The sequence below is a fragment of the Xyrauchen texanus genome, chromosome 40 (genome assembly GCF_025860055.1).
Source record: "Xyrauchen texanus isolate HMW12.3.18 chromosome 40, RBS_HiC_50CHRs, whole genome shotgun sequence".
Lineage (NCBI taxonomy): Eukaryota > Metazoa > Chordata > Actinopteri > Cypriniformes > Catostomidae > Xyrauchen > Xyrauchen texanus.
Window position 1 is genome coordinate 16,927,686 of NC_068315.1, and position 25,671 is coordinate 16,953,356.

Sequence of the window (25,671 nt, forward strand, 5' to 3'; positions counted from 1 at the left end):
GCTCTGCCAGGAGTGACTGTGAGTTGCAAAAGTTTCGCCGAACCTTCAGCAGTGAGACAGCAGTCCGTGAGAAGCCGCATTTAGACTTCCTGGTTTCTCCATATCTCCGCAATTACTCAGGACATGTCCTCTAACACTCAGTCATTTGTATACACTTCCTCTTCCAATTACCTCCCGGATATGCCGCTTCATTTCCGTTTGAAAAAGAATAAGATGGCACTATTAAAGGGATGGTACAAGATTAATTTTAAAGGAACAGAATGGTAATATTTTAGTACCGTCACACCATTTAAATTGTTTTTATACAAAGTTACCTGCAATCTTTGCCTCTGAAGAGAGAGGAATGACTTGCAAAGCAAGGCAGTATGTACAGTTCTTTGACACATACACAATAGACCTCAACCCTTAAAGGAGACCTATTATTCCCCTTTTTACAAGATGTAATATAAGTCTCAGGTGTCCCTAGAATGTGTCTGTGAAGTTTTAGCTCAAAATACCCCACGGATCATTTATTATACCATGTTATAAATGTCTCTTTTTGGGTGGAATCAAAATCACGCTGTTTCATGTGTGTCTCTTTAAATGCAAATGAGCTGCTGCTCCCGGGCCCCCGACATAGTAACTTTATGGTAACTTTAGCTGCATTAGCCGTGGAATCAGCTACCAAGCGATTTGTTAACATTCACAAAATATATAAAGTACGATACATACATCTTCAGGATATCAAGCTGGAACACGAACAGTTGGTACAGATCCATGCTTGAAATCAAATGTTTGTGACTGTGACTGTGTGTACATCACTCAGGGTAGGATCTATGATAATAGGGTTGGAGTCCGTCACCAGTTGTGGGCGAGGCCTGAAAACCAGAAATGAATACCATTCCTTTTGACACTCTATTTTTGATGAATAGAAATGTAAGAAAGAGGAGTGGGTGGACTTTTAACATTGTAGGGTGGTTATGGACACACACTGCCGACTCACATTTATGTACAAACCATGTAAAAGTGAATTTTGCATAATAGGTCCCCTTTAACATGACAATCGGGAGGGTTGGGAATCGTAAGGAATTTTATGATTCCGGTTTTGATTCCGATTCCTCTTAACGATTCTGGTTTCTTAACAGTTCCAGTAATGATTATAGCAATTATTTTAGTACTTTTTTTTTTTTTTTTAAATAATTATTTAGATATGAAAAATGCAATTCTTATTGCATTTACTACCCTCTGCTGTCTGTTACCAAATAATGAGATCATTTCAGATTTGTACAGAGCACAAATCAGAAATAAAACTAATAGTTCTTGTAAAATGTTTGTTTGCAGATTGGACTATAGATTCTTTCGGGATCGGACTATACCGGAAGCACCATATGTTTTGGGCTGTTGATTCAAAAGAACCGAATCTGATTTTTTTTTTCTGGAATCGAACTGTACCAGAAGTGCATGTTTTGCACTTTAAAAAGAGCCGGCTCGCGACTTCGATTGGGAATAAAATACACTGGTAGAACTGTGTGTTTTTATGCTGTGGAGTCAGTAGAGAGCTGCGCTGCTGGAAACACTGTCGGTGTATTTGACGATGGTGTTCCAGCCACATCGGCGGAAAATTGCACACTGGAGAACTGTTAACAGAACCGAAAGTCACAAATATCATATGATTCCGGTATTTTTTAAAGAATGGAACCGTTCTGAACAAGAACCAGTTCTCAGTTCCCAACCCTATCGGCAACTATAAACAAACCTTATCAAGTTAAAAGATGAGCTCCTATCATAACCAAACAACTATTAACTAACACTGGTGACAAAAAACAACAAAAAGTCAGCAAACAGAGAGGAATAAGCCTATACCATTAACCAAATAATTTATTCATGTTGCAGTACATGCTTGGAACTCACACATCAGCAACACTGTTTTATATGAAATTGTTTGTTCAGACAACTCTCTTTGATTAGTTGGGACAACGTTTGGGGGAATATTGATGGTCCTAGGGATAGCACTCAGGAAATCTCAGTATTGGCCGATACGATCCCTATCCGATTGCAGTGTTGTATTCTGCATAATCAGTTTAGAATATCTTTTATTCTAATTACTTATTGGTTGTGCTGTTTAATATGTAAATAAACACAAACCTCTAACTACACATTATTTAAATATAAATGTATAGCTTATTAAGAAACACTTTATTATTAACTAGTATACTGGATAATGTAGCAGCAAAATTAACAGTAATTACAGTATAAGTCATCAGTAGAACAAAATCATTTTTTTTTTTTTTTTTTTTTTTGGGCAAAAATAAAATATTCCACTTGTATCTGGAGTTTTTGTTCAATTTAGTTGTACGATATCAGCTCACTTTTCACACAGTTATTTTTGGAACCCATTCAACTTAAATATTATTATAATTTGTAAACAAATAACAATATATTATAATAGTAATATATAGTAATATATCGCAATCGTGCACCTTTAACTTTTAAACCCTCACGCTTTTATTTTGACATTCTGAAGTCTCCAGGAAGTCCTGTATGTGTCTGTTTGTAGGCAAGTTCACAGTAGTTTAATTTGCTGCTTATTCAAATTGTGGTAAAAAACACCTCCAGTGCCATTCTAAATGCATATTATAAGTGAACCGAACTATTGAGCATCTACATCTGAGATATTGTTCATGAATAGTGCTCAAATACTGCGCACCGCATGAAGGCTAAAAATAGCCGCGAGTGTGTGTGTGTGTGTGTGTGTGTGAGTGCACGTGTGCGTAAACAGAGCAGCGGCATTCACTAACGTGCTGGAGCTGCACGTGCATTTTATATATTTACTTATTAAAACAGCCTTTTCTGATTCACAGAGCTATCGCACGTCTTCAAGTGGCTTTGAATAAAATGCACGAGTCATATGAACTACTTTAATTGTGTTTTTATGGTTCTTTTATGTAATTTTTTTGAGCTTGACAGTAACGAACATGACTAACACACAGTATCGGATTTAGTTCGGGCTCGTCAGGTCCAGATATCGGATCGGTGAATCCCTAGTCGGTCTAACGTGTGTTTTTATATAGATGCAAAATAATTTACATTTAGAGTTTCTTTGACTTAAAACCCCATAACCTGGATGAAATGCAATTTCATTTTTCACAGTTTGTGTATGCATTGTGTGTATTTTTTACCTTTTGTGTGGCTTGGTGTTAACATGGCAATCACTCCATGTTTTTGGAAAACTCCTGATATCCCAAACACAACAGCCACATCAACCCCCAAAAAACGATTCTGCCCTCACAAATTTGAGAATGAAAGAATAACTGAAAAAAATTGATCACATATGGGTAATGCCTTGATGCTTTAATAATATTTATTCTGTAATATTTTATTCAGTTCTTAGTGTAACACTGCCTGGTGTGAAGTGTTTTTACATAGTTAAAGGATAGATCTGGTCTTGCGCTGAGGAGGAATCCAGGTCACCTTGTGTGCAGGTGTGTGCCTGGTGGTGTGTCTTATGGAGGGATACTTGGACAGAAGAAATGAATGGCAACTCAGTTGCAATTAAAAATCTTCCATTTTAAGTTCCCTTAAAACAAATGCACCATTCAATTCAATCTGCAGAACTGTGTTTATTGTAGAGGCAAACAACATTGTTCCCTACAGGGCAATTGCATGCTCTGCTCTTCATTTTCATCTCACAATAAAAAATACACAAACACTGGATTGTGAAAGGATTTTTCAGGCCTCTAGTTGTTTTAACTTGTTTACATCTCATAATATATTCCCTATTACTAAAAAAAAAAAAAGATATAGACCAATCAGGCTCATGTTTTAGCTGACGGAGATGAGGTTTATGGTGGAAAAATTATCATCACAGTCTTCTGCATTTAAGTTATTAAATAAGCTTTGACTTGGTAAACCAAATCTGATTCCAGAGGTTTTTGCAAAGGGCTATTAGCAAACCTTAATATGGAAAAAAATAACCTTGCACATGTTCATACTTGAGGCAGGGCTCAGTTAAAAGTATCTCTACAGATTTCAGAACATTTGTACCTGCATTTTATTATCAGCAAAGACCTAAATGATCATGGCGAGGGCAAACAAAATGAATTACCTTTGTCCAGATAATGGCTTGTAATCACCGGTTCACACCTGGACACTTGACACATGCCTCTCTTGCTCTCTCTCTCTTTATTTCTCTTTCTCTCTCTCCCTCTCTCTCTGTCTCCCATCTGTTCTGCTTTAGCCACATGTTGAGTGTTGTTCTGAAGCTTGATCCCATGTCATAAAATAGACACTTTTCTTCTTCTCTCTGTCTTGTCTATTCTCTTCTTTTTCCCTCCCATCTCATTTTTTATCCGTGGCACTTATCTGGAAGATGGTGTTATATTGGATATGTGAGGGAGGAAAGAAGCAAAAGCAAAAAGAAAAAGTGTTTCCAGCTGCATTTCACACACAGCATCGTTAAATGCCTTCATTCTTTCGCTAGAGCTCACTCATCTATTTACTCTGGGAGCAGAGGTGTGAAATATCTGAAATGGCTGAGAACTTCATTGCCTTCTGTTTGTCCATCTGCTTCAAAGGGTCCTCGCCCAATTTACATTGAATGTCTGTGGAAACTCTCACACACACTAATGTCATACACGTTATACCCAGAAATTCCAATCAATTGGCTGTGTAAAACTAATCCAGATTGCAAATGAATCTTTGAAAATACAGTTGGACATGGTTGTGATTCAGTTCTTTTTCCGCTGGTGAAGCTGTAACAAACAACATTGCCAAAGAGGGTTGTAGTGAAAAAGTAGCAGTAATCAATTCAAAAGCAGCTTTATTTGTCAGTAGGAGGTAGTAATCCAAAGCAGACCTCTAAAGCTCTGTGATTTATACTATAGGGTTCAGACAAATGCTTGGAGTATCAAGGCTGCAATCATTAGCCAACATGAGTAGCTACACAAAATCAGTCAAATGACTCTGTCACTACTGTTTGTCTCGCTGCATGTGTGTTTCTGGGGATTTTATGTGTACAACTCTTTTCTCTCTCACTGCAGAGTTTGTTGTCTGTTCACGATACGGTGGCCAAGGAGAGTTATGATCCAGAACTTCCTCCTTTACCAGATGATATTGATGTTGAAGAAGACTCTGTCAAGATCATAAGACTGGTCAAGAATAAAGAGCCTTTGGTGAGAGCTCTGTAACTTAACCTCACTATTACATACACACACTTAAAAACACATGCAGATTTCCACATACTGTCATCTGCATGCAAAGCCAGACAAACATCACTGCCATAATTCAAACACACATATTGGAAAACACTCTTGTGAACATGAAACACATAAATTCACACACATTACCTGGAGTGTTAGTGATGTGTTTGGCTCACACTCCTTGTTCACCCTTATACTCTACTTCCTGAGTGACCACATATCCTTCAACTTAACATGACAGAATCCACATTACCTTATACACACACACACACACACACACACACAAAACCATTCACTGCAGCGGTCAGGATTCTCTCCTCCTGACTTGTAGATGAGTCTGTTTCTTATACCCCCTGTGTACCGTTCATAGCTCCCTATGTTTTACTGGCAGGCCAAATGTTTATGGATAATGCTCTGTCCTCCATATAATCTAATTTCTTTGTGAGCTGTCTTTTTCAGTACCTCTGTCTACTCTTAAATCCTCCGCATACTTCCTAAGAAACGAACGGTTGTGAACGTTAGTGTGCGTTAGTGTCGTTAGTCAGCGAGTCAAAATCTGTCAACATGAACACATCGATGTGCAGAGTTATTAGTGAGCTGATGCAAAAGTACCTACATCTGTATGATCGTTTGCTTAAGAGACATTTTCCAAGACAGTCATTTAAAAAAAAAAAAAAATTGTGTCTACTAAAGGAATCTAATCTTCTCTAATCTGCCCATTCACTCATGTGCCATCCTCAGCAAAAGCCATTCACACATCTGTCTAATGTAAGATATGCCTCTATCATCATTGTTTTATCTTTGTTCTGCACATTAACACTTATACACTCATCTTTGCAATGGTATCAGTGTCATAATAAATTACTATTTATGTTAAATTACGCATGTTATGGCCGTGTTTAGCATGTTAGCGCATTAGCATCATGAATTCATAATGTAAAAAAGACAAATTAAAAATGTCCTACTGCAAATATATTACTTTAAATCTTCATTGAGTGGTTAAAACAGCTTCTTTTATTGACCATGTGTGAATTCTACTTAGAAGAGACATAATAACACATTTTTAAGGTTTTACATGAAGCGTCCTCATATTTAAAGAGCAACATGCAGGTTGGACACCCCTATATAGCATAGTGTATGTTGATGATAAAACAACTAGATTTTCTGAACTGGAGTAATATATATTTAGCCATTAACGATATTTTGAGATAAATTGTGATAAAATAACTTCCGCGTCTATAAAGCACTAACCGGAAGTGACGATGGGCTGAGGAGTCTGGTCAAGTTCAAGCTCAGGTTACAATGGATGCGAATGAAGAAACCGAGTTCTCCGGTGTGGACGAACATGTCTATGATGGCCCACAGGCCTATAATTATGAGCAAATTAAGAGTTAAAATAATTAAAAGTAAGACTTACTCTGCTAAGTTCTCGTTTTCGTTGCACAGAATGTCTGCTAACGTTAGCACTTTGTCCTCCAGTCCAGCCCGCGCCAAAATCCGGTGTACACTTTGACGGTGGACTTGATTCCATCGAGTGCACCGAGGAACAGCATCAGTAATCAGCCTCACGTGGTCCTTACTCCGAAATCCCATCCGAGACTCCAACAAATCTCCAGGTCGATAATTCTCCGGAGTGAAATGTGCGCCACAAACGACCGAGTGTGTGGTAACAGACACGGCAGTGAAGTCTGCTCTCTTCACCTGCACAAAACGCACCCAAGACCAAAAAGCCTTGTTTTTTCTAGAAGGAAAATGATGGACACGATGTCCTGACAGGCTGGAATTCGTGCAACCAGTACAAACACAATAATTTACCATTATGGCTTCTCTAAAACTTTCTGTCTCTCACTACTGCTCTAACTACATCAACACCCACAATGAGAGCTGACCGCGAGCTCTTTTGTTTGCCTCGCCCTACGTCATATGACGCGTTGATAGCGGGAAAGGCGTATTCCAGAGCCTAGCACATATTCATCAAAATCTCTACATCAAATGAGATTTCATTAGTAATTTCTACATATGTGTTTTTAAAAGACCTCTGCAGACAATATAAAGTATTAATTCAGTTATAAATTCAACCTGCATGTTGCTCTTTAAATGTATTTCTAAATGCCACCCACATTGGTGTGGTGGGTGTCTGTATGTTCAGTAACAGTATACCATTGCTCGGCTGTTTAGAACTTCTTTTTACCCCTGAACAAAGAACGAAGAAGAACTTCTACTGAAGTATATCAAGGCCTTTACTTAATACGCACCAAAGTTATCCAGCCCTCTGCTTGATATCAGAGGCAGAACCTCAACGTGAGAAGGGAAAAGCATCAACATCTACAAGTGTTGAGACCCAAAATGCCAGTTGCTAACCACTGCTATTTTAAAGGCAAAACTTGGCTTATGCAAATTTAACCCTCTGAGGTCTGAGGGTGTTTTGGGCCCTGGAGAAGTTTTGACATGCCTTGACATTTTGTGCTTTTTTCAGTTGCTTAAAACATATTAAGTGGCTAAAGTCTGATAACACTCTATTCAGCACAAAATGGGCTACAATAATATGTGAGCAACATGTATGTACAGGTTTGTATTTTTGAGAAAATGTCAAGAGAAAATTGTAAGTCATTGAAATACACTCACCTTAAGGATTATTAGGAACAGCTGTTCAATTTCTCATTAATGCAATTATCTAATCAACCAATCACATGGCAGTTGCTTCAATGCATTTAGGGGTGTGGTCCTGGTCAAGACAATCTCCTGAACTCCAAACTGAATGTCAGAATGGGAAAGAAAGGTGATTTAAGCAATTTTGAGCATGGCATGGTTGTTGGTGCCAGACGGGCCGGTCTGAGTATTTCACAATCTGCTCAGTTACTGGGATTTTCACGCACAACCATTTCTAGGGTTTACAAAGAATGGTGTGAAAAGGGAAAAACATCCAGTATGCGGCAGTCCTGTGGGTGAAAATGCCTTGTTGATGCTAGAGGTCAGAGGAGAATGGGCTGACTGATTCAAGCTGATAGAAGAGCAACTTTGCCTGAAATAACCACTGCTACAACCGAGGTATGCAGTAAAGCATTTGTGAAGCCACAACACGCACAACCTTGAGGCGGATGGGCTACAACAGCAGAAGACCCCACCGGGTACCACTCATCTCCACTACAAATAGGAAAAAGAGGCTACAATTTGCAAGAGCTCACCAAAATTGGACAGTTAAAGACTGGAAAAATGTTGCCTGGTCTGATGAGTCTCGATTTCTGTTGAGACATTCAGATGGTAGGGTCAGAATTTGGCGTAAACAGAATGAGAACATGGATCCATCATGCCTTGTTACCACTGTGCAGGCTGGTGGTGGTGGTGTAATGGTGTGGGGGATGTTTTCTTGGCACACTTTAGGCCCCTTAGTGCCAATTGGGCATCGCTTAAATGCCACGGCCTACCTGAGCATTGTTTCTGACCATGTCCATCCCTTTATGGCCACCATGTACCCATCCTCTGATGGCTACTTCCAGCAGGATAATGCACCATGTCACAAAGCTGGAATCATTTCAAATTGGTTTCTTGAACATGACAATGAGTTCACTGTACTAAAATGGCCCCACAGTCACCAGATCTCAACCCAATAGAGCATCTTTGGGATGTGGTGGAACAGGAGCTTCGTGCCCTGGATGTGCATCCCACAAATCTCCATCAACTGCAAGATGCTATCCTATCAATATGGGCCAACATTTCTAAAGAATGCTTTCAGCACCTTGTTGAATCAATGCCACATAGAATTAAGGCAGTTCTGAAGGCGAAAGGGGTCAAACACAGTATTAGTATGGTGTTCCTAATAATCCTTTAGGTGAGTGTATATGTGCCATATAACACATACTAAACATTTGTCCACAAGCCTTTTGAGAACTAGATCTTGTAGCCTAGAGTTTTTGCTACAAAATGATGTGAAAACCATCCTGATCACTCATTCATACAAAACAATATACTAATTTAACTTTTGTAAGACAATAAGAGTGTTAGAAATGTCATGTGTGAGGAGGTGTGTATGATCATGAATATGGATTGTAATTCACACCTGAGGAGACAAAAGACCCCTCCCCTGGGCCTGTCACTGAGGAATGTGACTGAAAGAGAATGAATGTGAGGAGACTTAATGATCAAAATCAAGTAATCTGACTATACATTTTCTTTACATAAAGAATTTACTTAATTTTATACCTACACTACCATATAAAAGTTTTAGAAGAAGTCTCTTCTGCTCACCAAGACTGCATTTATTTGATCCAAAATACAGTAAAAACATTGTGTGAACTCATTTTACAATTTAAAAGAACAGTTTTCTATTTGAATATATTGTAAAATGCAATTTATGATCGTAGCTGAATTTTCAGCATCATTACTGCAGTCTTCAGTGTCACATGATCCTTCAGAAATCATTATAAGATGGTGATTTTCTAATATGGACATATTTAAAGTGCATTTTACTCATTTACACCTGAACCCATATTTGCAAGCACAAGCTTTGTTGATGATAATGAGGCAGCATAAACACTAGATAAAAGATAATTGAAACATTCATATAATTTTTTGTCATATTTATATCATACAGCATAAAATTTAAATATCTGCTTTAGCCGAAAGAGCATTTAAATGTAACTAAAACTTGCTTATTAGGACATATCTCAAATGTCAATACTCTGAATCCTGGCTGGCAAGTCTGAAAACATTCCCACTAGTAAAATATGTACATGTTTATATAAAATAGCATGTCAACTAATGAAAACAAAATTACTTACTCGTCTGAAATTGTATCCTCGGCTGGATCAATTCTCTCTTCAAAATACAAACTTTCATCGGAGTCCCACTCTTCTTCTGAGGGAAATGTTAACTCTTCCTTACTATCTAGGAGTTCCCTCGCCTGTTTATCGTTACAAACGCGCAGTAAAGTGAATGAATTGTTTACATTTAACCTCACTGTCTAACCTCACTGGGGGTGTTTACCATTTGATTTAATTGTCTCAGCACATTAGCGTATGAATGTAGACATTTTAAGCTTTCTTTAGACATATGTTTCATGTTTGTGTGATAAGTATTTGCGGAGTTTCAGGTCATTTTTGTGACATGTTTCTGAAATATGCTCGCGAACACGGAGACTGCCGAAAGCTCACCCTTTTTATTTTCTTTAATTTACAAAAGCACAAGGTTTTGTTGTTATTGTGAGTACACAAATAAAAGACCCAAAGTAGTTAAGCCATTAACTGATTAGGCAGAAAGTAAGCTGCCTATGTTTTCAGATGCAGCCCAAGGTAAAAGCACTTTGTTTGTGCTATAAGTAAATGTCATATTCACTTATGCACTGTATGTACAATTGATTTGATAAAATATTTTTTGAATATATGTGATTGCTAACATGGCCATGCCATCCATGGTTGCTGGACTACTGTGTGCTGTATTATTTCCTTCTTCCTAAAATGAACAATTTCTTCATGTGCAAATAAATTACTACAATTTGATGACAGAATACATGATTGATACAGAAATCTGAAGAAACTGCTATCTACCATTTAACCCTCTGGGGTCGGCAAACGCGCCGGCGCGTTTTGCTGTTTTTTTTCACATAGTTGTAACATAGACTTAAAATACTCCGTCATTTATGGTCATATAAATACAATCAATACATGATTATAAACTATAGAGGGTCTTCTTTTTGTGTACACTCATATTAACATCAAAACCTTGTGTTTTTTTTAAATAAATAAAATAAAATGGTAAGCTTTCAGCAGTCTCTGTGTTCACGATCATATTTCAGAAACACGTCACTAAAATTAACTTAAACTCCATGAATTCTTCTCACACAAACATGAAACATATGTCTAAAGAAAGCTTAAAATGTCTACTTTTAAATGAAACAATTCAAATTTAAAACAAATATTCTCCTGCAATGCAATATGTTTGAAACAAAGCGATGTACAGTTTTTACCGGTCCATCTCATTATCTGTAATGTGATCCCACCCACCAGCAGAGCGCCATTCATACGCTAATGTGCTGAAGCGATCAAGGGAAAAGTACACGCCCGACTGCGAGATTTGATGTAAACAAACACAACTAAACTTTTCTAGCGTGCTTGTAACGATACACAGGCGATCAAACTCTTGGCTATTAAGGAAGAGTTAACATTTTTCTCAGAGCGAAGAGGTGGACATTTGTATTTTGAAGAGAGATTTGTTCCAGCAGAGGATACAATTTCAAACGAGTAAGTCATTTAGTTTTCATTAGCTGACATGCTACTTTTATATAAACATGTACATATTTTACTAGTGGGACTGTTTCCAGACAGGATTCAAAGTTTGACATTTGACATTCAAAGTATTGACATGTCCTAATAGGCAAGTTTTAGTTACATGCAAATGTTGTTATTTACATTGTATGCTGTATGATATAAATATGATATGTAATATGATATAAAAATAATATGAATGTTAGATTATATTTTAATGTGTTTATGCTGACTCGTTATCATCAACAAAGCTTGTGCTTGCAAATATCTGTTCAGGTTAAAATGCACTTTAAATATGCCCATATTAGAAAATCAGCATATTATCATATGTATTTTGGATCAAATAAATGCAGTCTTGGTGAGCAGAAGAGACTTCTTTTAATGGTAGTGTAGGTCTAAAATTAAGTAAAGTCTTTATGTAAAGAAAATATATAGTCAGATTACTTCTTTTAACTTAAAACTTGATTTTGATCATTAAGTCTCCTCATATTAATTCTCTCTGTCACATTCCTCATTGATAGGCCCAGAGGAGTGGTCTTTGTGTCCTCAGGTGTGAATCTCATCAATATTCATGATCGTTCATGCCTCCTCGCATATTACCATTCAGCTCTAAAATTGTCACACAAAAGTTAAATGACTATATTGTTTTGTATGAATGAGTGATCAGGATGATTTTCACATCATTTTGTAGCAAAACTCTAGGCTACAAGATCCAGTTCTCAAAAGTCAAATGTTTAGTATGTGTTATATGGCCTTATTTCAGTGACTTAAAATTTTCGTTTTTTCAAAAACCATGCATAAACATTATTTTCTCAAAAATACAAACCTGTACATACATGTTGCTCACATATTATTGTAGCCCAGTTTGTGCTGAATACAGTGTTATCAGACTTTAGCCATTAATATGTTTTTAAGCAACTGAAAAAAGCACAAATGTCAAGGCATGTCAAAACTTCTCCAGGGCCCAAAACACCCTCAGACCCCAGAGGGTTAAAATACAATATATATATTTTTTAGTTTTGTGTGTAATTTGAGTAAATATAGTGCTAAATAATAATAATACCCTACTGTCTGGTCATCTGCATCGGCCATTTAAATATTGGTTAGCCCATATTGGTCGACCTCTACTGTATATCCCATACGATATGAGCTAATTTTATGGTAATCAGTTCTCAGTCTATTTATTCACTCTGATGCCTTATAAATTCTCAATCACGATTGATTGGCTTCATCAAATTGTAGTAGCTGACATCAGTACATGGCACCATATATTTTTATATGGTTAGAAAACCCCTCATTTTAGGTGAAACATTTTTTTTAATGCCTGTGTGCAGATTTGTCATATTGAGTCTTGGAACAGTTCCGACTGTTCTAATTTCCTCAGTGTCTTCTCGTTGGTTGATGACACAAGGCTTCATTAATGTGGTTTTGGATTCAGCCTCATTAAAATCGCCTTTGGATATTTTGACATGTTTTGATGCTGGACATTACCCTTTTTTCCCCACAACTGATATGTTGCTACAGTAGTTTTTGGTTCTTGATATCAATAGGGCTCTAATGTGTGGCAATGATGAGAAATAACAGGTAAATGACCAACAAAAATAAATGGGTTTAAATGTAGACAGCCCTTCCTCAAAAGGGCCTTATAAAGAGAACCAGTTTGTGTGGTACTGAATTACCAGAATTAACTAACATGCCATCTCTTTCTGCCTTAATTTTCTATCTGACCTGGAGCTCTCTATTTTTTACTCTGTTCTTTTCTTTTGAAGCAAAATGAGTATTATAAGTTCATCTGTTTGCATTAGTGGTGAAAAATTTAGCACTAAGGTACTGGAAGTAATGTCACTTTCTGGAAGTAATGGAGGCACAAATTCGATTAGGGTGAGAGACAGGAGCACACATGTTAGTGCTTTTGAGATACATCTGTTTGCTCAGGAGAAATACATCATGACTCTGATGGCTCAGGATTGGGTTTAAGGCTCTGACTCAAAAATAAAGTACTTTTCAGTGAAACATTGAGTACAGGAACTCACATGTACTGTCCTTGAATCATTGGGCAATATTCACCTGAGAGCTACTGTCTCACTAATCTCCTGGTTTATTTTCGACTTATCTTAGCGATAGAAAGTTATTGGCCAGACCAATTTTTCATAATCGTGGTGGTGGCTTGGCAGAGTCAATGTTAGTTCCTCCTTGTATCAATTCCAAAATCTAATGATAGCCTTGTCACCTGAATTTTGTGTTAAGTGTTTGGTTGATTTCAGTAATTTGTCTCTCTTGTCATTAATGATTAATGTTGTGTATGTATTGGTTTTATATAATAATCTATAGTTCAACGCATGATGCTCTATTGTTAGCAACCCTTATCTGTCACCCTTATAAGCCACCATAGATACATGGCCTGATTTATTGATTTCACACACAGATGCATTTATATTCAGAACACAAATATTCTCTAAAAAGAACAGATTTGTTTCTTGAGACTTAAATGGCAAAAAAATTGGTAAGGTAAGGCACAAAGACAGATTTGTTTATATACTCATTCCATTTTAAGCTCTTTTCATTTTTACTAGATCTTTTCAGTTTTTTTTTTTTGTTTGTTTGTTTTTAAAGAATGTACTAAATGCAGGCATTTACTTTATGAGGGAATTTATCACTGTTCAGCATATAATTGTGGGGTTCAAGCCTCTTTCCTCACCTCTTGCTGTTTTTCTAATCTTTCATTCCTTCCTCTAAAAAGTGTGCTCTGGTTTTCCCAAGTATCCATCTTTCCATGTTTCTGTGTCTATATCCTGTTACTGAGAGGACAGGAGGTACACGAGCGCACACATTAACACACACTGTGCTCTTTGTGTAGTGAGCTCTCCGCTTGCCTTGGGAAGGCATTTCCTCATGTAGCTGCAGAAATAAAATATGACTTCTGAAAGGGATGTTTTCTTGGTGGGATAATTACAGTGAACACAGGCAACACTTAAAAGGCAGCCTTTAGCATTGTGTGTGAAACCACAAACAATATAAACCCACCACACACAGAAGGCTTTGATACTTGTGTTATGCTGAAACCTATACGTTTTCCCTTTATATACATCTCTAACAGTAGCAAGTCTAGCCACTGAAGTGCATTTTACAGTCACAAACACACACACACACACACACACACTGAGAAACTCTGGCTAACATTGTATCCGACACAACATTTTGTCATTTGTTTGTATTTTTGTAATTTCACGCTGGCTAGCTCCACCCACTGAGAAGTCTCATTGATCTAAAATCAGTCTAAATATCTTCCACTGCAATTTTATTGCTTCGTGCAGAGTTTTTGGTTTCAGCGTGAACCAAAAAATTACTTAACGCTGGAAACTCACATCACTACTGCTAAGGATACATGATTAGTGTATTTACCCATTGAATGTATTGTGGCCATGTCTAGCCTTAAGGGTCATACTGCAGGAGACATGAACGATGGTATCCAGCATTTTATCCCAGGCCTTGACTTCCCTCACCCAGTTATTCCCCATTTAACTCCACCTATTCCCATTTACCTTCCTGTCATTCTTATTTATTTCCATTCGCCCCATTTTCAGCACATGCCCTGGAATTCCTCAGCTATTATTACCTTAATGAGACCCAATTTTCCCTTTTCAACGTAATACCTGTTAATGATGGAACAGTAAGTCAGCAGGGTTAAAGCAACATTTTGAGTATTTGTGCGTGTGTAATTTAATTTACTGAGCAGGTCACGAAAGATTCACTGTAACGCAGTAGAAACACTTTATTGCTCATAAGTATATATGGAGGGAAGTTGAACATTACACTCTTTGTGTGTTTATTTTGAGTGCTACCGTGTGTTGGAATTTGTAGGAAGTTCTAATATCCCTGTTTAATGTGTATCTTCTGCCTGCTGTTATTCTCACAGGTGGCATAAATCAGAGATGTGATAATTGAAGCTAATTGTGTTTTAATGACCTCGCTGTATTCTATTGTTCTTTGTGCTGTCTATTCCCCCAGCTTTCGTTACCTCCACATCTGCAAGGACAAATGCAGCCATGTGGTTCTCAGTAATTTGATGTAATTTGAGTGGCAGCTTGAAGTGTGTGCATGTGTGTACATCGTTGTTTATGTTTTTGCATCAGTTTAAATGACTTTGCGTCAAACTCCTGCTCTGTCTTGGCATTTATTTTTTCAGGTCTGTCTGGATGGCTAGAACTTTGGTTCTGCTGAAGTGATCTGAGCCTGAAACTCTTACCATGATGACATTTAAATATGTTATGGTGTGGTCAGAGTGTGATTTCTTTATACATGCACAAACAAGAGGTGCGGGGAATTCTTTTACTTTAAAGTATTGCAATCTTTACCTCACAATACTGTTATTTATATTCTAACACCTAGAATTTATATTTTTATCAAATTTTTCTTCTTCATACTTTTTTTAAAAATAAAAGAGGTTGACCACCCCTCAGAGCAAGTGTGTGAGAACTATATTTAACCAAAACGCAAACGCAGAAGAAGCTAAGAAAATATGTCCGTAACTTGTTTCATTAGTGGGTCATTGACAAATAAGGTTGTCCGAGGTTATAAAAATGGACATCTCTTACAAATCTATTTTAAAACATATGTCAAGTTTAAAGAAATTTAATCTTTGAAAAAAATTAGCAGTATTTTCTACACAAAAAAAAATTGTTCTCCCAAAAATGAAAATTCTCTCAAAATGTCTCACCCTCATGCCATCCCAGATTTTCTTCTTCAGAACAAAAATTTAGATTTTTTGAAGAAAATTTCAGCTCTGTAAGTCCATAAAATGCAAGTGAATGTAAATTATAAGAGAATTAAAATTTTTGGGTGAACTATTCCATTAATGACTTAAATAATGTCATTTGATGTTACTTTCAAGAAAAAGGTGTTGAAATACTTTCTCTGCAGTGAAGTAAAGCAAGTCATTCAGGACTTGTATAACTAAGCATCAAAGTCCAGTGAAAATAATTGAGAAACAAGTGAGTAAACAATTTCAATATATTATTGTTTTAAATCGCAATATGCTAAACATGAAGAATCTCAATTTTAATGTATCGTGACTGTATCAATATCGTATCATATCGCTTTTGATTCCCATCGATAGTACAAACACATGTGCAAAAATACTTTTTTTTTAATGTCCGCTCGTAGTATATTTGTAGAATTGCACACATACGGCATGATATCTAATTCCTCTGCCATGAGAGTACACAAGAGGAGTTTTTGTCATCATGCAGTCATGAGCGGCAGTGACGTGTACTTGATTTTTGCATCTGTCAGTCAGGGAGGATGAACTGTTTCTTTAGAAAGGCAGTAGCCCCGGTGCTCTGAGCTCCATACAGATTAAGCTATACACTTTTGGCCAGCCTTATAATAGCAGTCATAAGCATTTATGCGTTAGAGTCTCCGCATATGGAGCTGATCACTTCCAAAACTGGCAGCCTTGGGTCACGTTACTGATGAGTAATTCAGCGAGCCGTGACCTCTGATTTTAGCTTGCTTAATTTTTCCTCCCTATTGGTCCCTTAGTTTCTGCTTTCTCTTTATTTCTCTATTTTCTCTTTTTCTGTCCCTCCTTCTCATTTGGGGGATGTTGCTCTTTTAAATAAGTCTATTTATAGAGCATATCCAAATAGGCAGACAGACTTCAGCAACAAGAGGAAATAAGAAAACCTTGAAAAATGCTCATTCAAAGAACTTCCTCATTTCCTCCGGCTGACCTAACTAGAATGAAGCTGTACTGTTGATGATTGTGAGTATGACTCAGAGAGGTGGAGTTTCTTATGGTTAAATTGGGCCTGTGTGATGAGTTTTTTAGTCAGCCTAGCATTGCGTGGCTCCCTCATCAGAAGTTGTGATCGGAGCCCCTGTTCTGGACTCTTATATATTAGTAGAGTTCCAAAAGAAAACAATCTACCAACAGCATGAAAACAGGGAACTTGAGGTTTTAAGAAGTCTTCAGATGTTGGGAACACATGGTGTGAAGTTTTAATGACCCTGTTTACACTTCAGGTCAGCACTAAATGCAGGTCAAAATGGAGTCTAAAACATTTTGTGATCGGATTACAGAAACCACATGCAAATGTGGTCAAAAACACATGTGACCGCATCGCATTTGAGTTGTACATGCTGATCCATCCTTTATACATCTTGGCACAGCAAAGCACCTCCCTTTATCTTTCAATCAACCGCTGCACTAAAACAAGAATTTAAACTTTGTCGGTTACCAGACTTTAAAAGGAAACAACCATCCGATTGGAAAATGTAAAAAATCGGATACATACACAAACACGAGAACTTCACAGATCTTCTTTATTGTGTCTGAAATCAACATGCAGGAAATGATGAGAACACGGATGCATTTTATGTGCAATGATGTGAAGAATGTTAGCGTTTGTCTGCCGTGAGCCCGTGGATGCATTGCAGTAGATCTGAAGAATGTGAGCTGCTTTATGTAGGTGATTTATTTTGTGACACATTTTTCATTTCGGGGCAAATGACACAAATGATACATTATCAAGAGCGGTTCACTTCCACAATTTAGAACAATTGCATTCATATCAGCAGTGAACCATACAGGAGTTCACATGAACCATATCCCAGATCTCCTTTTCAAGCCGATTCAGATGTGGTTCATGGGTGCACACCCGAGTTCAGATAATAGCGTTCACATCATGCAAGATCCAAACTTTGGCATCATTCGAACCCAGGTGTGCACTAATAGTGCTAGTGTGAAAGGGCCTTTAGGACATCTGTTTAATTGGCATCTGTCAGGTCATAGTATAAAAAAAGGTCTGTGTGGCAGGGCGGAGTGCGGGGCCGGATCGTGATCATACACACCCGGTCCCTTATCAGGCTAATCAAGCCTCCGAGAGGGATAAAGGCCAACTGCGGATGATTGTGCGGGAGAGAGAGATAGTTAACGGACAGGTCCGTCATGTGTGTTTGTGTCTGTTTAAGTTTTATATTAAAACTATTATTTGTATCGTCAAGCCAGTTCTCGCCGCCTCCTTTCCATTGACTGCTTTACACTGGTGCCGAAACCTGGGAAGGAGGAGGGATACGCCGTAGTAAAGTTCTCGCCACTACCGTCCACCCCAACGGAGCAGCCGTGGCCATCTGCCGGGGGACGAGGAGACCGGCCGCCTGGAAGAGGACGACGGCCACCGACCGCGAGTGGAGAAGGGGCTCCTAACCGACCGCCTGGAGCAGTCAGGTCCGCTGCCAGGGGCGGGGGAGTCCCCTTCTGTTCCCCAAGAATGCGGCGGGGCGTTCCGTCCACCAGGGGCTGGAGGTCTGCCTCCGATCCGCCCGGAGAGGCGCAGCTGTCGTCCGTTAGAGGGTGGAGGAGTGGCCGAGGAACAAGCTACAGCGTATCGGCGAGTAAGTGTTTTTTTTTATCTCCCTCTCCTCTCTCTCTCTCTCACTGTCGCTCCGCGTTGGCCTTTTCCCTCTCGTTTAAATTTTACAGTGTTTTTTTGGGGGGTACTACACTGTTACAGGAAGTACCCCCCTATTTAATTGTTTCTGTTTCCCTCCCCTTGTCCCCTCCCTCGTCCAGGTAGACTGGGATGACCTGCCGGCAGACGGGGCAAAAAGGCACGCCCCTCCCCAGGGAAAGTGTGGGGGTGTACGTCACGCCAGGGGCTCCCCTGCCTGAGAGAACAAGGGAGGAATGTGGCAGGGCGGAGGGCTGGGCCGGGTCGTGATCATACACACCCGGTCCCTTATCAGGCTAATCAAGCCTCCGAGAGGGATAAAGGTCGACTGCGGAGGATTGTACGGGAGAGAGAGATAGTTTACGGACATGTCTGTCATGTTTGTTTGTGTCTGTTTAAGTTTTATATAAAAAATATTATTTATTTTGACAAGGGTCAATTATATTGTAGGTTCTCGCCTCCTTTCCATTGACTGCTTTACAATCTGTTAAATGACTAAATACATTTCTTATTGATGTGATTTTATTTTTAATTTTTTTTGCATTTATGAAAGCAGCATGTTTGTATAAGACTTTGTGTTCTTTGCACAGTGAGCCATTCTAACAGAGTTTTGAGTGTATAATGATGTAATGATATGGATAATAACCATGTTGAGTGTTTGGTCAACACACTGAAAGACGTTCCTCACTCAATTAAACTGGACAGCCTTCAGCAATAGTCCTTTGAACGCTTTGATGATGTTTGGATTAAACAGGGTTTTTTGGATTCTTCCTACCATTTATTTTATCACATTTTGCTAAATTAAGTGATACAGCTGTGGTCTAATTCCCTTTCTTCTCTCACACCTTCCTCACATTTTTGTCAGTAATAGTACTGCTTTAGCTCTTGTTGAGCTGTAACAGCTGAGCTCATCACTGATGTCTGTAACCTCCTAAAACTCTGGGCCAATCGCCGCCTTGTCATTCCAGGTCACCAAAGTGGTCCAATTATTTGATCAGCAGGAAACATTCAAAGATTTCTGAAGGGAGCTGTGACAAGGGCTGCACTTTCCATCATAGAGCCTGTGTTTAACACATCAGAGGATGACCTTGAGCTTGTATATTAGCCCTGACATCGCAAAATCATTACTGGTGACTAGGTCAACAAAATGCATTTGACAGAAGGTTATTGCTCTTACTGAGGCAGTGCAGATAGAAGAGGAGTATGTGTGTGTGTGTGTCATTAGTGTTTTCAAATGAGGTCAGTTTTCACCTTTTTCAGACACCTGAAATTTTTTCTTTTAAACACATGCACACACATGCACGAGAAGTGTTTTCATTCTAATGGAGGAACTTCTCTACACCTTCAACCACTGTTATGGATGCTTTAGAAATAATAACAGCCTCAGAGACACTGATGTAGAAAACAGATGGAGAAAGAAAGGTGGATAAAGCTCAGGCTGTCTGACATGATTGTTTGTATGTGTTAATGGCTCTTCGCCCGGCTAAGAATCTTGCTATCTTAGTCTCGCTGTCTAATTTCATTGTGAGTTTGTGTGTGCGGTGACAGCCCATGCTGTGAAAGTCTTGCCACATGTGTCTCCATTACAGTAGCATTTGAGAGAGTGTATCTGGGGGAGGACACACAAGGCTGGCATATTTTTGGCATACCATTGTCATGAAAAGTTTGTGCTTTAGCAATCCTGCCTGCTTAGTTGGCATTGATGGAAGTCCGTTTAAGTGGTCACATGGTCCACAGTCACAGAACACTTACTTTCTTGCATACGTACACACATAAAGTCACATTCCCATGCATTAAATGACTCCTCAACCACATTTGCTTACAGATGAAAATTCAGATTAATACCAGAATTTTGTTTCATGTAACCCATTAAAGTCAGTATTCAGGTTTTTAAAACTCACAATAACTAATCATAATTCTGTATCATGTAAACAACACATTCTGAAGAACCACTGTTCAAATCTGCACATGTACAAATGAAGTATCTATGAAACACTGGCATTTGTGGAAAGTCAAGCTATTGACAAAAAAACTATTTTTTTTTGGATCAAAGAGTAGATAGATTATTGTTTTTACATGAATAGAAATGAACTTTAATCACTATACAGATGGTGAAAGCACTGTTGAGTCTCATGACCTACAGTACATTTTGTAATTAATTTGCTATTGTGTGCAGTTGTCCAGGACATGACTGTAAATTAATGAGGTTATTGTATTATTCTGCACAATACCAGATATGTCTGTTGACAAACACTTGCTTTTTTCACCTCTGTTTGCCATGTCACATGAAAATGTGTGCTTTACGAAACATTACCTTACACTCAAATAAGTATTAGAACAAGGCTCAGTGGTTAACACTGTCGCCTCACAGTAAGAAGGTCCCGAGTTCGAGTCCCGGCTCAACTGGGTCTTTCTGTGTGCTTCCCAGTGTTTGTGTGGGTGCAGGTTAAGGGAATTGGAGACTCTAAATTGCCCCATAGGTGTGAGTGAGATCTCCCAGCCACTGGGGGTTGCATCAGGAAGGGCATCTGGCGTAAAACCTGTGATAAGTCAGTGGTGACCCCTCACTACAGCAGTCGAAAGAAGTTACAATGTCATACAGCTCTCTTGCAATGTTAGACCATATACTTGAGATGAGCAATGCAACAAAACTATATTTAACAAGGCCTAGACACTGTTTAAATCTTTAATTTATTGTGCTGTGTAGACATCTTCATTTATAATACTTCATTTATAATATTCACGAGAGTGCACCGCAATGTTCAAACTGTAAACATGCAGTAATTGATAGCTTCAGACATTTTAATTGGAGAGTTCTAATAGGTGACTATTCTTGATGTCTGTGTACAATTTATTCAAAAATGTAATAACAGTTTATTTTTGTCATGCTACTAAGTGGGCCAGTGTGAAGTTGTTTTACTGATGATTTAAACGGTATGTAATCAGTTTAGCTCAACAGTTTCCGCTTGTTTTGGATATGTACATAAAGAAATTGAATGAATTTGAAGAAATAAGTATTTAATAAAACTTTTAGTATTCAGCATTAATAATCATGATTGCAATATTAATAAATAATCGCTTTTGCCCTAATTTCTAATCTGAAAATGATATGTATGAAAATGTGGTCACTGTTAATCTAATTATTTCTTTGAGCAGATATGATTGTGAACTCTTTGTCTTTATTTCTGTGTGTCTGTCATAGGGTGCCACCATAAAGAAGGATGAGCACACTGGAGCAATCATAGTGGCACGCATAATGAGTGGTGGCGCTGCATATAGAAGTGGTGAGCACTGTCTTTCCTCTCTATATGCAAATGTGTGGCAACAGCGCCCTGTTGTTTAGTTCATGTTTACACAAAGTTAAGAGATCACTGAATCAACAGCTGTATGTGGTCTGACCTTCTCTTCACTTTTACTCATTTCTCTTTCTCTCTGTTGCACAATAGGGCTGATACATGTCGGAGATGAGCTGAAAGAAGTCAACGGCATCCCTGTTGATGACAAAAAACCTGAAGAAATAATTTGCATCCTGGTATGTGTGCGTGTCACTGAGAAAGAAAAAACTACATGAAATGGCAATCACAACAACTTCTGAAAATAATATGTGGAAAAAACTATGTTGAATTTGACTTGCTTTTTCCATCAGAATTGGATTGTAAGAAGGTAAAACATGTAGGCCTATGATATTAATATTGTTTAACATCATTGCCTGTGCAGGCTTGGTTATGTCAGGATCAATGAAAAGTAATTTCTGAGGTGGAGAAAGTTTTTACATTTTGATGAAAGGTTATAAAATCTAATGAATAACATGCACTGGTGAATTGTGCACAAAAAGACCAGGGACATTATTAAGAAACTAAATGGGGTCAATTTGGACTTCATTGTGACTGTAACTACATGAGCTGCACAGATTTTGATTTGTGTCTTTTTTGTTCTATTTGCAGTCTCAATCACAAGGTGCCATCATGTTTAAAGTGGTCCCAGGTATCAAAGAGGAGGCACCAAACAAGGAGCCCAGGGTACAATTCATCCTCGCTACTACTGATCAGACAAGTCAAACAGCTAAAGAGAAAGAGAGGGAGGATATGGGATTTTGTACTCAAACTGAGGGGGAGTTTTTCTCTGAATGTGTACCACAGTTTGCTGGCTTGATAGATGAGATTTAGTTCCCATCCATCTTCAATACAAATGACTTGCAGTAAACCTCTCTGCTGTCGTCCAGCTTACAAACAGCCTCTCTCGTTTAGTTCAAAACCTAGTAGCTGCTCTCTGTCGACTATCTACACAGGCAACTTACTTCTACGGAGACATCCTAACCATATTGGTACCTCATAAGTGACTGATTTAAGACGCTCTATAAATACAGATTTTTTTTAATAGTCACTCAACACACAAATAGTGCTCTTCCTCTGAAGCTTGACTAACACGTACTAACTCTCCCAATAGAATTTGGTGTTTGTACATGTCACAAAGCTACTGACCTGATACTCTAATAACCACAAAACATACACTGACTGACCACTTTATTAGATACACCTGTACACCTACTTATTCATGTGATTATATAATCAGCCAGTTGTGTGGCAGCAATGCAATGCAATGCATAAAAACATGCAGATATTGGTCAGGAGCTTCAGTTAACATTCACATCAACCATTAGAATGAGGGAAAAATGTGATCTCAGTGATTTCAACTGTGGCATAGGACTGGTTTGAGTATTTCTGTAACTGCTGATCTGCTAGGATTTTCACACACAGCAGTTTATAGAGTATACTCAGAATGGTGCCAAAAACAAAAAATATTCAGCGCCTTGTTGGTAATAGAGGTCAGTGGAGAGACCAGACTGGTTTGAGCTGACAGAGGCTAAGGTAACTCTGATAACCCCTTAGTACAATTGTAGTGAGCTGAATAGAGTCTCAGAATGCACAACACGTCAAACCTTGAGTTGAATGGGTTACAACAGCAGCAGACCACATCGGGTTCAACTTCTGTCAGCCAAGAACAGAAAGCTTGAGCCGAAAGCAATGGCTTAAGTGTGAGTGTTGCCACCATGTGGACCCACACATTTTTGCACACAATTCCAGGCGCATGCGCACACTGTTAACAGTATGCATTGTTAGGAAAAATCTGACCAGATGCGTTCAGTACTCAAGCATTCAGCTTATGATGAAATTTGTTTAATGCGGCCTGTACACAGATGCCTAGAGTTTGCGTCTAACCGAACAGGGCTCCAGTTTGCGACTAAACCGTCACATTTTGTGGCACAGGTGCACGAGAACAATACCAAAACACTTTACTTTAAAATATAACTGTGTGTGTGTGTGTGTGTGTGTGTGTGTGTGTGTGTGTGTGTAAGGAGAGAAGGAGTGCAAAAAATTGCGGGCATGGCTCTCGTGGCGAGTACTTCACGTGAGATTTCCAGCCAGAGAATGTTGACAGAGAGACTGGTTAATGCCATTTGCCCATTTAATGCGTGTCTTTGCTGGTACGATAATTTAGGAACAAAGCTGGACTCTATTGCCAAGTTATCTGTTCTCCAAATGTGTATGTGGTTGTGATTGTGAGAGGTTGTGTGCGGTTTGTACAAGAGAGAGAGAACAGGGTAATGGCACCGAAGCCGGTTTAGTGATCGTGGTAGAGACTGCAACTGTTGGTTTTATCACTCAGAGATGCGGTGAACGTCGTTGTTTCTTTAATGGATAAACTCAGTGTGCCGGTCCCACCCGCGATGGTGCAAATGCACAAACAGCCCAATGTGGTTGGACAACAACACAGCAAATCTCATTCATGTTAACAGTAAGTTGCAGTAATACTTTGAGCAGTGCTCGAATTGAATCAAGTCTTATGGGGGGTCCTCAATATACAATATACAATAGTCTCACAATATACAATTGATACAAAATATACAATATATTTATTTGATCTTAATATGCATAACTATATACTATTTATTAAAAACAGGCTTACATAAACAAACAGGCTTTTGTGTTGATAAAGAATAAAAAAAATGATATACATTTTCAGTCCAATGTTATATAACAAAGATACTATTCTTCTTTTAAATGGCTTATTCCAAGGTGCGGGAGCTTTATTCAAAGAGTGCAGGACAACAGGGCAAACAGGATACAGTCTTTAGAATAGTTCATAATTTCAACATAGGCATGTCCACAGGAGATTCTCAAAAGTCGACTCAGCATTCATCCATAACAGCCATCAAGGTAATTTCAGGAACCAGTGGGAGAAGACTCAAACCAAAACTCATGACAGGTAAGTATTCACTGGCTAGTATCATCAACATCTCCTTAGATTAGAACAGAACTCCGGACAGGTATGTATCACTGGTAAGCATCACATTTCTTTAGAAGATTTTCTTCAGAAGCAGGGATAACGATAATCTCAAATGAGGAATGAAACTCAAACAGAAATGCATACTCGGGCTAGGTATAATCTCAGTCTCTTTGCCCACAACTGAAATGGAGAACTGAACATAACATGCTTCTCAATGCAGGAAGGAATAAACTTAGTAGTTCAAAAATATAACTTTGAAGTAGCTGAGTGAATATTCTTGGATAATCGAGATATAACAGTCAGGAATCAAACAAGGAAAGTCTCTTTTTCAATATAAACAGCACACGTAGAAAACACTAATCTGAATTCCAGTCTGAGACACAAATAACATCCAGGAAAACACAAGACGAAGAGTCCTTCCATGAGTGCATAGAGTGTAAGTATTACCACATTCAAGGCCAGACAAAGACTGATTGTCACTGCAGTTTTTTTAAA

At 38.4% G+C, this 25,671-nt stretch overlaps 1 protein-coding gene across 3 annotated transcripts in view; it reads left to right on the forward strand.

Annotated features, from left to right (window-relative positions):
- Positions 1-25,671, forward strand: part of LOC127633291 (MAGUK p55 subfamily member 7-like) — a 131,320-nt gene that overhangs the window by 37,158 nt on the left and 68,491 nt on the right. For all 3 annotated transcript variants that reach the window (XM_052112298.1, XM_052112299.1, XM_052112300.1), the window contains 4 exons: positions 5,019-5,150; positions 22,091-22,172; positions 22,335-22,420; positions 22,833-22,907. In XM_052112298.1, coding sequence (XP_051968258.1) covers positions 5,019-5,150; positions 22,091-22,172; positions 22,335-22,420; positions 22,833-22,907 — 375 coding nt within the window. The remainder of the gene's footprint in view (positions 1-5,018; positions 5,151-22,090; positions 22,173-22,334; positions 22,421-22,832; positions 22,908-25,671) is intronic.